This window comes from Suncus etruscus, chromosome 11, assembly GCF_024139225.1.
Source record: "Suncus etruscus isolate mSunEtr1 chromosome 11, mSunEtr1.pri.cur, whole genome shotgun sequence".
Lineage (NCBI taxonomy): Eukaryota > Metazoa > Chordata > Mammalia > Eulipotyphla > Soricidae > Suncus > Suncus etruscus.
In genome coordinates, this window is record NC_064858.1 from 108,525,272 (window position 1) to 108,538,001 (window position 12,730).

At 44.7% G+C, this 12,730-nt stretch overlaps 1 protein-coding gene across 1 annotated transcript; it reads left to right on the forward strand.

Moving 5' to 3' along the window:
* Positions 1-625: 625 nt before the first annotated feature.
* Positions 626-11,725, forward strand: ASB8 (ankyrin repeat and SOCS box containing 8). The gene is made up of 4 exons (XM_049783233.1): positions 626-663; positions 3,452-3,612; positions 6,345-6,449; positions 9,945-11,725. Exons 2-4 carry the CDS (start codon positions 3,484-3,486, stop codon positions 10,575-10,577), a joined length of 867 nt encoding a protein of 288 aa, XP_049639190.1. The 5' UTR covers positions 626-663; positions 3,452-3,483; the 3' UTR covers positions 10,578-11,725.
* Positions 11,726-12,730: the final 1,005 nt, after the last annotated feature.

The following is a 12,730-nucleotide window of genomic DNA, read 5'->3' on the forward strand; positions in this document are numbered from 1 at the left end:
GGGTAGGGGTTAGGGTCAGGATTAGGGATTAGGGTCAGGGTTAGGGTTTGGGGTTAGGGTTAGTGGGTAGGGGTAGGCTTAGGGTTTAGGGTCAGGGTTAGGATTAGGGGGAGAGTGGGTGTAGAATTAGGCTTAGTGTTAGGGTACTGATGGGCACAGGGCCAGCCTGCTCTAGGTAAGGGTGGATTAGGGTTGGGGACAGGGGTGGGGTCAGGTGAGGGCTAGGGTTCATGGTTAGGGTTGGGGTTGGGTTAGGGGTTAGGGCCAGGATTAGGGTCAGGGTTAAGGTTTGGGGTAGGGTTGGGGAGTAGGGTCAGGGTGAGAGGGTAGGGTTAGCGTAAGGGTTAGCTCTGATGGCGCAGAGCAGAGCCAGCCCGCCCCAGGAAAGCGTGGCCCAGCTAAGCCCGCCGGCAGCCATTGTCCGGAAGCCGCCATGCCCCGAGAGCCAGCCAACTGCGATCCGGAGTCGCCACTGCGCCTGCGCGACGCCTCGGGCTGGGTGCGCGACGAGCCCGTTAACTCGGCCTAGCGGGACCCAGACGCGCCGCGCATGCGCCCTCCGCCCCGCCTCCGGCCCAGCGGCGCCCCCCCGCGGAGCTCGAGTGCTTCCGGGTCGGGTCGCGCCTTGACAGCTCCGGGACCGGCCTGGCCTGCGACTCGGTGAGTGCGGCGGGCGGGGGCGATCGGGGGCGATCGGGCCGGGCGTCGGTCCTCCGCGGCGCTCCCGGGCTCGGAGCGGGCGGCCTCCTCGGCGTTAGGGCCGCTGCGAGCTGGAAAGGGCCGCCCGAGGCCGCGCACCCCCTTAGCCGGGGCCACATTGTGGCTGCTGTCAGCAGGTGAGGGAGCGGATGGGGGCGCTTCTGGTGGGGCTCCCCACCGCCTGCAGAAGGCAGGACCCCCCAGTGTGCACCTCAGCTGTTGGGAGCCCTGTTGTCTTCCCGTCGCTGCTGCGAGACTGCCTCCCACCACTCCCCACTCTGGTGCTGCCTAGATCTCAATCCAGAGCCAGGTTCTCCTCTCCAGCGAGGAGCGAGGCCTTGGGGTTGGGGTCGGGCCGTGGAACACTTCAGGGGCTGGGCACTTGCAGGTAGAGTGGAGTTTGCACAGCCCTGACCTTTCTTGACTCGTTGTCCAGGTCTCCCCAAAGTGTCAGGCTTCCCCCGAGGAGCTTAGCACTGAGTGTCCCTCCCAATTGGATGCAGTGTTTAGACTGCTGAGGCCCAGAAACGGTGCTCAACCTCCTAACTGCATTCTTGCTCCCATGCAACACGCATCTCTGCTTTTTCTTTTTCGTTTTTGTTTTCAGATAGACGCGCAAGCTATATGTCCAAGCTTATTGATGATAAAATAGGGGACAGGACCTCCTTTGAGTCATTCATACATAGCAGTTGGATTTTGAAACTTGCATTCTCTTAACTGGCACTGTATGTTTCTTAAACCAAGTTTATAGTATAAACCCAGTTTATAGTTTATAGTATACTACATAATGTAAAGGGGGGTATTCCAAGCTTAAAAGCAAAATATACTTCGTGTGTAATGACCAAAATAACCAGCATTGTTCTCTTAGTAATTATATGGTGTGTATGTTGTGTTTAAATACTGCGTCTTTAGTATGTTTCAGAGTCTTCGTGATTAACTTATAATGGTTAAAAATATTTATTAAGAATCTTCTTTGTCTTTACATGACTGCAATCATGTTTGTAATCACGGTGTTTAAATAAAGATAATTAAGAAATAAATAACGTTGAAATTTTAACTGCAAAAAAAATATATATATATATATAAGAATAGAAAGAAAGAAAGAAGAAAAAAAAAAGAATCTTCCTTGTGCGAATCACTGTTGGAAACAACACTGTTTACTGTCGACCTCCCTCCACCACAGTTTCCATACATCCACCTTTAGCCCACCTAGACTGCCAGTGTAACAGGTCCTTTTTGTATGTAGCTTGTTATAGTTTGGGCCTCTTGATTCTACTCGAATAAGACCATATTTTCAAGAACACTTATACCTAGAGTGCTGGTACAGCTTACTATAGTTTGTTCATTCCTATTTTTAATAGAAATACTTCATCTTATTTTTGGCAGAATTAATCATCAGCTAATCTATTGCTGATGAATTCAGTCAAAATTTTTATGATTTCAGTTTAAGCATTTTGCTCTATGTTCTTCATCATCCTAAATTCTGCCATGTTGTTGTTTCAGTATATATTTACCTAAAGCTATTTCTCCGTTGTCATGATGAACAGCCAGGTTTTTAACTTTCATTTTACACTCTTAACTCTGCCTATTTGTCTGCAACTTAAAACAAATGTCCTGGATGTGAACTTTTTTTTTTTCAAATGTTAATAGGTGATTATAGTATAATTATTCTTTTGTATTCCCTCCTTACAGTAGACCTGGAATAAGTTCCATTGTCTCCTTTTCTAGATACATTTAAAACTATTTCACAGATACTTTGCCATTACTTTTTCCTCTTTTTATTTTTTATTTTATTTATTAATTTTTTTCATAGCTCATTTTCCTCTTTTTATTTTTTATTTTGATGGTTTTATTTTATTTTTGGTTGGATTTCTTTGTTTGTTTTGGGAGGGAGGCCACACCCGGCAGTGCTTAGGAGTCATTCCTGGCAGGCTCATGGGACCATGTGGGATGCCAGGGATCGAACCTTACTCAAGTTGGACACATGCAAGGCAAATGCCCTACCTACTGTGCTATTGCTCTGGCCCCACTTTTTTCACTCATTTTTGAGGAGAAAATGGCTTCCATCACCTTTAGACAAGCAGTCAATATTTACTAAATATCCACCTATGTGATATTCTTTGGCTGTTGTTCTTTGTTATTTGTGCAAAATAAGTAGAAGTCAAGGACTTTGGCTTATAGCTGATTAAAATTTAGATGGGAAAAAAGTATGAACAAAAATATACTGCAAGCTCAATTGTAACAAATAACCTAAAGACAGTACTGAGAATGAAGACCACAAAATTCAAAAGAGGAAAAGACTGTTGTGCATCCTCAGCCCTTAGAAAATTCATATGGGGACTAGAGAGACAACTCAGGTGCCTAACTTGTGCAAGACACCAAGTCCAGTTCCCAGCATTGAATGTCGTATCCTCCCTCAGCACTCAAAACACTGGATGTGGCTCTTATAAAAAAATTGCTTTATTCTTTTTTATTTTACCCAGTCTTGTCTATAGACTATGCAAACTACCTTGGGATTCTTGAGGAAATATTTTCCTAGACAAGGTCAGAGAGTAGAAACGGCTTCTGTGGGTCAGAGCTTTTGCATCTTGCTTGGCCCAAATCCCTAAAACAGACTATAACGAATTTGCTCTTAATTACATAATTTAGATATTAATCACTGATTTCCCTGACGTCCACAGAGAACTTCTAACTGTAGGTCAAGAATTCTCAGTGCTAATTATGTCTGCCCAAAATGTCTTTGTTTCAGGCAATTTGGAGCATGTGAAGAGACTCTGAGTCTTGATGAGTTCCAGTATGTGGTATATTATGCAGAGCATTCAGAGCAAATACTCTCTCTCAGAGCGCTTGATCCGGACGATCGCTGCCATTCGTTCCTTCCCACACGATAATGTAGAGGATCTCATCAGAGGGGTGAGTGTGCTTCTGTTGATGTGCATTCTCTTGAGAGGTGGAAATATTGAGGAAAGTGGAAATAGTTTTGAAGAATTCTAAAGTACATATTTGCACTTCTGGCTCAGCTCAGAAATGCACTGACCTAACCATTAAGTTATATTTTGCCTGGGCCAGAGCGACAGCACAGCAGGTGGGGCGTTAGCCTTGCATGTGGCTGACCTGGGTTCCATCTTTAGCATCCTATATGGTCTTCTTAGCCAGGTGTAACCCCTAAGCACCTCTGGGTGTGGCCCAAAAACAAACACGTTTTTTAAATTATATATTTGCCTCTGTTTTGCTTCTCTTTCCCTTTGTGTATCTGATATTTCTCTTTAGGAAATATATTCTAGATAATTCCATGCTCATGTTCTTTGTAAAAATCTATTTAGACATAGTATATATGGGATCCAGGAAACTCAAAAGGTTTCACATGTTTACTAATGGAGGAAGGAAGTGAATAAAGCAGAAGTGGTTTTGTATCATTGTGGTTTATTATAGTAGAATAGTTGCCTCTCATCTTAAAAGAACTTAATAGAACTTCTAGTTCTGTACGTAATGTTGACTCCTAAAACATATGTTAATTTTTTACTTAAGAGAATACATTAGGGGCCAGAGAGATAGCACAGCGGTAGGGTGTTTGCCTTGCATACAGACTATCTAGGAAAGATGGTGGTTTGAATTGGGGCATCCCATATGGTCCCCTGTGCCTGCCAGGAGCAATTTCTGAGTGTAGAGCCAGGAGTAACCCCTGAGCGCTGTAGGGTATGATGCCCCCCTCCAAAAAAAAATAATCAAAAAAAAAAAAAGAAAAGAAAATACATTAACTGATACTAGTCACTGCTATTTAGTAATTCTATGTAGAAATAATAATATCTTAGGAGCCGGAGAAGTGGCGGACCATGGTTCAATCCTCCGGTGTCCCATATGGTCCCCCCCAAGCCAGGGGCAATTTCTGAGCGCTTAGCCAGAAGTAACCCCTGAGCATCAAACAGGTGCGGCCCAAAACACCAAAAAAAAAAAAAAAAAAGAAAGAAAGAAAGGAGGGAGGGAGGGAGGGAGGGAGGGAGGAAGGGGGGGAGAGAGAGAGAGAGAAGGAAGGAAGGAAGGAAGGAAGGAAGGAAGGAAGGAAGGAAGGAAGGAAGGAAGGAAGGAAGGAAGGAAGGAGGGAGGGAGGGAGGGAGGGAGGGAGGGAGGGAGGGAGGGAGGAAGGAAGGAAGGAAGGAAGGAAGGAAGGAAGGAAGGAAGGAAGGAAGGAAGGAAGGAAGGAAGGAAGGAAGGAAGGAAGGAAGGAAGGAAGGAAGGAAGAAAAGAAATAATAGTATCTTAGAAGTTGATTCTTTTTTCTGTATATTATTACTGTTGAAGTTACTAGACAGTTTTTCCCATCATCCAGTTGTTACTTCTATATATTCTTTTAGCAACTTTGGAATCCTTATGAATAGCCTTTGGTTCTGAGCTGCTTGAGTTCTGTGGCATGGCAGAGTGATAGCACAGCAGGTAGGGTGCTTGCCTTGCACGCGGCTGACCCAGGTTTGATTCCCAGCGTCCCATATAGTTCCCCAAGTTTGCAAGGAGTGGTTTTTGAGTGCAGAGCCAGCAGTAATGCCTGAGAACTGTTGCAGGCCCCTCAATCCCAGAATATTCTGTGGCAAGCTGTGAGGTGAAAAAAAAGTCATATGGTATCAGAAGACTCAGCAGTAGAAACTTTGTCACGTTCTAATTCTAGCTCTGGGCTTAGTCATTCAGTGACTTTGGTCCTGCCATCTCTGTCTCCTTTATCAGATTGAAATAGCACCAACAGGGACCAGGTGACAGAGAATGCTGATGCAAAGAGGCTACTTGAAGATGTTTACTAGCAAACTGATGTTAGGACGCTCTTACTATTCTATTCATGATGTTCGCCTCCTGGATGGCAAAAAAAATATACCAATTCTCCTGATTCAGACTTGGTTTCCTTATTGCTTCAGCACCTGGTGACCACAGAAAGTGGATTCCTGGGCCAGAGAGCTAGTACATTGGGTAGGGCACTTTGCACATGGGGGATCTGACTTCAATCACTGGCATCCCATACGGTCACCCAAGCACAGCCCAGAAGAGCATGACTAACTCCTAGGCATCTCTAGGTGTGACCCAAATGAAAATAAAAACATAAACCTGGATTGCTTCTCCAGCTTTCCTGTTTGAGGATCCCACTGCTTTTATACATGTTTTTGTCCCCAGCAATATCCACATGACCATCTGGCAAGTTACCTTGTAGAGAAATTCAGAACTTGATCTCAATAGTGAATTATTCCTTTCATTCATCTTCAGTGTAATCTCTTGGTTAATATATTTGCATTATATTATTTGATTAATAAGAATAGAAACTGGGAGATGAGAGATGGCACAGCAGTAGGGAATTTGCCTTGCATGCAGCCCACCAGGGAGGGACCCGGTTCTATTCCCAGCATCGCATATGTACCCAGCCTGCCAGGGGTGATTCCTGAGAGCAGAGCCAGGAGTGATCCTAGAGCGCAGCTGGTTGTGGCCCAGAAACCAATCAACCAATCAATCAATCAATCAATCAATAGAGTTTAAAAGAAAAGGAAGTGAGGAAACTGTTTATAGTATAGTTGGAGTCAGAACCCTCTTCTCCCGACTCAAGTTCCGACTGCCATTCTCCTTCAGGAGCCAGATCTGAGCACACTGACTAACGTTTCCTTCTGCCCTAGGGAGCAGATGTGAATTGTACTCATGGGACACTGAAGCCCCTGCATTGTGCCTGCATGGTCTCAGACGCTGACTGTGTGGAGTTACTCCTGGAAAAAGGAGCTGAGGTAATGTTTTGGTTATTTTCAAAAACTTGACATCATTATATAAAACATGAGCTTCATATTTTCTTAGAGCTTGTCTCATCTCTTCCCACTTTCTGTCACATGGTAACACTGGCCTAGCCTATATTGAAGCAAATTGTTGTGGTTAATAATCAGTGATTCTAAGGATTTCATCCTTGGCTGTTCTTCCAAGCTGTCCACAGCTCCCAAAGAGGGAACTCTCTCTCTCATCCTCACTCTTCCAGCCCTCCTTCTGGAACTGTTTGTTATTTCTAGTTAATTCTGTCACTACCTGTTCACGGTCCAGGAAGTAGAAAGGAAGAGGCCCAGGAACTGTGATTAAATCTAAACTAGCAGTTCTAGCCACTGGTCCTCCAACCTGTGCCAGTGCACAGAAATTTCCTGCCACTCCACAAAAAAAAGTATTTTTTTTTAACCGGTAATTTTCAGCCACCAGTCTGCAGACTGGTATTCATCAGCAGGTATATAAAGGTTGAAAACCGGGGCCGGAGCAGTGGCACAAGGGGTAAGGCGTCTGCCTTGCCTGCACTAGCCTAGGACGGACCTCGGTTCTCCCCCAGCATCCCATATGATCCCTGGAGCTGGGAGTGATTTTTTTTTTTTTTTTTTGGTTTTTGGGCCACACCCGGCAGTGCTCAGGGGTTACTCCTGGCTGTCTGCTCAGAAATAGCTCCTGGGAGGCACGGGGGACCCTATGGGACACTGGGATTCTAACCAATCACCTTTGGTTCTGGATCGGCTGCTTGCAAGGCAAACGCCGCTGTGCTATCTCTCCGGGCCTGGGAGTGATTTCTGAGCGCATAGCCAGGAGTAACCCCTGAGCGTCATCAAGTGTAGCCCAAACCCCCCCCCAAATAAATAAATAAATAAATAAATAAATAAATAAATAAATAAATAAAATGGTTGAAAACCACTGATCTAAACCACATGAAACTGGTTAGCAAAAAAACATTAAGGAATAGCTTCCAAGGCTATGCTACTCAGTGAGTAAACATTTGCCTTGTATGTGGCTGATCAGATTAGATTCCTAGCATCCTGTTTGTTCTCCGAACCCTGCCAGGGATGATCCCTGAGTATAGAACCAGGAGTAAGCCCTGAGCACTGCTGAGTGTGACCCAAAAACCAAAAAAGAAAGAAAATTCCCCTCAAAATTGACCTATTTGGGGGCCAGAGCAATAGCACAGCAGCCAACACAGGACGGACGGTGATTCAAATCCCAGCATCCCATATGGCCCCCAAACCTGCCAGAAATGACTTCTGAGTGCAGAGCCAGGAGTGACCCCTGAGTGCTGCCAGGTATGGCCCAAAACAAAAGAAAATTTACCTATTTTATTATAGCTTATACCTATTTTCTCTATATATCAGAATACAAAAATACATATTGGTATGACCAGGACACAACATAGTTTTATAAAGGATTTAAACAGTAGATGCTAGAGTCAGAGTTCATGGATTTGAATTCCAGCTGTCTTTCCCAGCTTTGTGAACCTTAAACAAGTTACTTAACTTCTCTTTGCCTGTTTCCTTATCTGTAAAATGATAATGGTATTTTTTCCCCCCGTAAAGCTGTACAGTTCTTGCAGGACTCAGAGATAATACTAAATGGCTAAATAAGTTTACAGTTTTTGTGATTAGTGAGCAGCTTTCAAAGTACTAAGGCAAGTACTAAGTTGCTCATTTGAAACAGACATTGTGTGCCATCCCCAAATACACTAGTCAATCTTTAGGCACCAGCATGAAACCCTCTCCACCCAGCTGTGTTGTTCTCTACTTGTCATTATCTATTCCATAGCTTTTGTGAATGACTCTGAAGAAATCCAATGACCACTTTCATTGATGAAAGTGAAATATCCTGGAAGTTTGTGGTACGCAGATTATTCCTGGCTCTGTGCTCAGAAATTACTCCTGGCGGCGCTCAGGGGACCATATAGGATGCCAAGGATTGAACCCAGGTTGTGTCGCTTGCAAGGCAAATGACCTACCCGCTGTGCTGTCTCTCCGACCCCTCCTGGAAGTTTTTAACTAAATCAGTGTTTCCTACTGCCCGGAGTAAGGGGGGGGGGGGCACTGGAATCCAGGGGAGGGGTGTTAGTAGCCTTAGCTACAAATGGTGTTTCTGTTTGCTTAAAGAAAATTAGATTTCCAGGGACGTGGGGCGGAGTGATTTTCTTTTACTATAATGCCAGCAATAGACCAAATAAATTTGGGACTCTCTGAACACAATATATGGTTAAAATCAGTTAAATATTTTCACTTTTCTTTACTGCACTTTCTAGGGGAAGATAAGCTATTTGTAACTTTGGATTTTGAAGTTTCGGGAATAGATGGTTCCAATTTTTAGCAACTGTATTTCCAGCAGTTACAAATTGATACCTCTTCTATGTATTTTCTTCCATGTTCTCCTGGTGTGAGCACACAGCTTTTTTTTTTTTTTTGGTAACAAACTGACCTGTAGTTGGTCCGAGGGTTATATGTTATTGTTTTGTGGGGTTGTTTTTTGTTTTTGTTTTTGTTTTTTTGGTTTTTCGGGCCACACCCGTTTGATGCTCAGGGGTTACTCCTGGCTAAGCGCTCAGAAATTGCCCCTGGTTTGGGGGGACCATAAATGGACGCCCGGGGATCTAACCGCGGTCCTTCTTGGCTAGCACTTGCAAGGCAGACACCTTACCTCTAGCACCACCTCACCAGCCCCTGTATGTTATTATTAAACTGTTTAACAAATTGACCTGTATTAACAGTTTGAGTTCCGGTATTTGATTAAAGAAAACAGCAAAGCTAGAGGTTTTGACTTCATTATTTTCAGTCTAGTTGCTACTAGCCACTGGAGACAGAGTGATCTGGAATCAGATAACCTTTATCCTTGCTAGCACATTCGAGTTGCTTTCCATTAAACGTCTTTCAGGGTAGTTACCAACACATTGACTTCATCTTGTTTGTTTGGGGCCACACCTGGCAGTGCTCAGGGATTACTCCTGGTTCTGTAGTATAGATCATCTGGGGCAGGCTCGAGGCCCACCTGGGGTGCCAGGGATCAAACTCAGCCAGCCGCATGCAAAGGTTTACTCCTGATTCTGTACTCGTGGACCACTTGAGGCAGGCACATGGGATCATCTGGGGTGCTGGGAATTGAATCCACATCAGTTACATGCGAGGCAAGTGTCCTGCCTGCTGGATGAATTCTTGGCCCCCATCTTCTCCTTTACCTTTCTCTGTGAGTTAGTGTATACCGTATCAAAAACCTAAATAATACACACCAGCTAGTCAATGCACAAACTAGAAGATGGGTTTTCGGGGGAGTTATTTTCCTGTTTTGTCCTAATCTCTTGTCGCATCTCCAGTATATTCCCTGGAAACTGCTCAGATTCCTTTTAAAAACATCCCACAGAAAGGTAGCGATGAAGCGTAGGTAGGCTGCATTCTCCTTCCGTCTTCTGCGCAACAGTCTGTTTGCTAGAACGTATTCCTGCCTCTTTCCAGGTCAATGCCCTGGACGGCTACAATCGCACGGCCCTCCACTATGCCGCTGAGAAAGATGAGGCCTGTGTGGAAGTCCTGCTGGAGTATGGAGCGAACCCCAACGCCCTGGATGGCAACCGGGATACCCCACTGCACTGGGCAGCCTTTAAGAACAACGCCGAGTGTGTGCGGGCCCTCCTGGAGAGCGGAGCCTCTGTCAACGCCCGGGATTACAACAACGACACCCCGCTCAGCTGGGCCGCCATGAAGGGGAACCTGGAGAGCGTCAGTGTCCTCCTGGACTATGGTGCAGAGGCCAAGGTCATCAACCTGAAAGGCCAGACGCCCATCTCCCGCTTGGTAGCTCTACTCGTCAGGGGACTGGGAACAGAGAAGGAGGACTCTTGCTTCGAGCTCCTCCACAGAGCCGTGGGACACTTCGACTTAAGGAAAAATGGCATCATGCCCCGAGAAGTGGCCAGAGACCAGCAGCTCTGTGAGAAACTGACTGTCCTGTGCTCGGTCCCAGGGACCCTAAAGACACTGTCCCGCTATGCTGTGCGCCGGAGCCTGGGCCTCCAGTACCTGCCAGACGCAGTGAAGGGCCTTCCACTGCCAGCCTCTCTGAAGGAGTACCTGCTGCTTCTAGAATAGCCTGGAAGGACGCTCGTGCCATCAGCTCTCAGTGAGGGTCCCCTGAGTCCCATCTCCGTCTTGGAAAACCAGAAACGTGGATGTTCTCGAATGGTTTACATTCAACACATCACAACCGTACCCACCGCACCATCTCTCCTCCCCAAACCAAGCAACCAAACAAAAGAAATCCCTCACTTTGGTTTTCTGTTGATTGCTTTTTATATTGTATCCTGCAAAGGAATAGGTTCCTCCCCATTTCCTCCTCTTCCCCTTCGGGGAAAATGTCAGTAGTGCAGCTAAATTTCTCTAGGAAAATGAAATACTTTGAAAATGTGAGTTTGGTTTTCCTTTGGAGACATGAGTAACATTTCGGAACACTCCCTCTACAAGCATTTTAATTGATCTGTGAGAAAATGGGAGAATCCAGTTAGTAGTTGCAGCCCAAAGAGGGAGCCCCTACCCCTCAAAGGTGCGCTTTCAAAATTGGACTGACTCTAGCGCCACACATCATGGTAATCCCCTCTTTTCCATGGGTGTGCCCGAGGGTTACAGCAGTCACTCGACAATTTCAAAAAGAGAGCAATCGTCTTGCTGTTTTCCTTAGAGATAGGTTTGAAGCAGCCCTGAGACTACACATATTTAGAACTTCTGATATAGTTACTTCTCTTCATAATGCAATACATTTCTTGTATTGCATATTGAAGATGTGTGCTAGATAAGACAGATAGTCTGGGCTGTCTTTTTCCCAGGTGTCATCTTCATTACTTATGGTAAGTTCATTTTGCTAAGAGTTTGGAGTTACGTTTCTTTCAGTTATTTTGGAATCTTTGTTTTCACTGATTTATATGCATGGTAAAGAGGGTGGAGTTGGGGAGAGGGAGAAAAGCATTTAATGAGCTTCTTTTGAGATGGCCTGCTTACCCAAAAGATTAGTTTTAGTGAACACAAAAATACTCTTCCTTTTCATGTTCTTAAATTAGATCAAGTTGTTATTGCTCTTAAGTGATCTATATGCAAATTTGAAGTCTTTTCCAAAAAATTGACTAGGAAATATATTTTAAAAAGAATCTGCTGACAGCGAATTTGGAAAGTGTGTTTCCTCTTGCCCTTTGATGTTGGTGTTTTTGCTCACTTTTAAAAATAGAAATAAATAGTTCTAAAAGCAAGTTTGCTAATTTCTGCTTTTCCTACTTTTTCCACATTAGCCGTAGTGTCCTCATATCTGAAATGGGGCAAAGAATACTCTCTCACAAGCTATGTTAAGAATTGAATAAAGGGGCCGGCGAGGTGGCGCTAGAGGTAAGGTGCCTTGCAAGTGCTAGCCAAGGAAGGACAGCGGTTCAATCCCCCGGCATCCCATATGGTCCCCCGAAGTCAGGGGCAATTTCTGAGCGCTTAGCCAGGAGTAACCCCTGAGCATCAAATGGGTGTGGCCAAAAAAAACAAAACAAAACAAAAAAAAAAAAGAATTGAATAAAAGTATTTGAGACTTATGAACTTATTTCTCCTAAACTGTACAAAGAGCATTTATTTGGCTGGCATAATCCAAGACTGACTAGCTTTCTCCATCATAATTTAGGATAATTTCCAGATTATAGTAATAATTCCTTGCACAGCCAGAAAAAGTGATGTCCTAAAGCTAATCCCAAACTTGAAGCCTCTTTTCTGCTTCATCAAGCAAGTCAGTAAACTCCAACTGAGGCTGAGATGAATGTGTATGCTTGTGCCAGAAGTCGGGATCTAGTTGTTAGAAGCTAATCTGAAACCTGGCACTCGCAAGGCATCCAATCAGATAGGGTCCCATTGCATTGCATGAACAGTTGGATAATTAGGAAAAAGAGCTATTGTTATGGAACAGAAAACAAATTGAAATAGTGTCAACTCTCCCAAGCAGTATTTCAATGTACCCGCCACACTAGGTTTAAGACCTGGTAGCTCTAGTTCCCAGGCTTTCAAAATGGAAATAAATGTCTTGAAGCCAGGCATCGTACAGTGGTTCAGGTGCTTGCCTTTCACACAGCAGACCCAGATTTCCCAGTATGCCATGTGGTTCCCTAGGCACCTCTAGGAGTGGGCCCTCGACACTGCTCGGTGTGGCCCCAAAACAAAATAAAACAAAAACAGGTTTTTTACATAAAAGAAAATATTTCCACTTTCATAGAGTATAAAGT

Excerpts from the sequence above, each read along its gene's own strand:
- ASB8 (XM_049783233.1), top strand. The coding sequence starts at position 3,484 with ATGAGTTCCAGTATGTGGTATATTATGCAGAGCATTCAGAGCAAATAC. Across the intron at positions 3,613-6,344 it reads TAGAGGATCTCATCAGAGGG|GGAGCAGATGTGAATTGTAC; the intron begins GTGAGTGTGCTT and ends CTTCTGCCCTAG. Across the intron at positions 6,450-9,944 it reads TCCTGGAAAAAGGAGCTGAG|GTCAATGCCCTGGACGGCTA; the intron begins GTAATGTTTTGG and ends GCCTCTTTCCAG.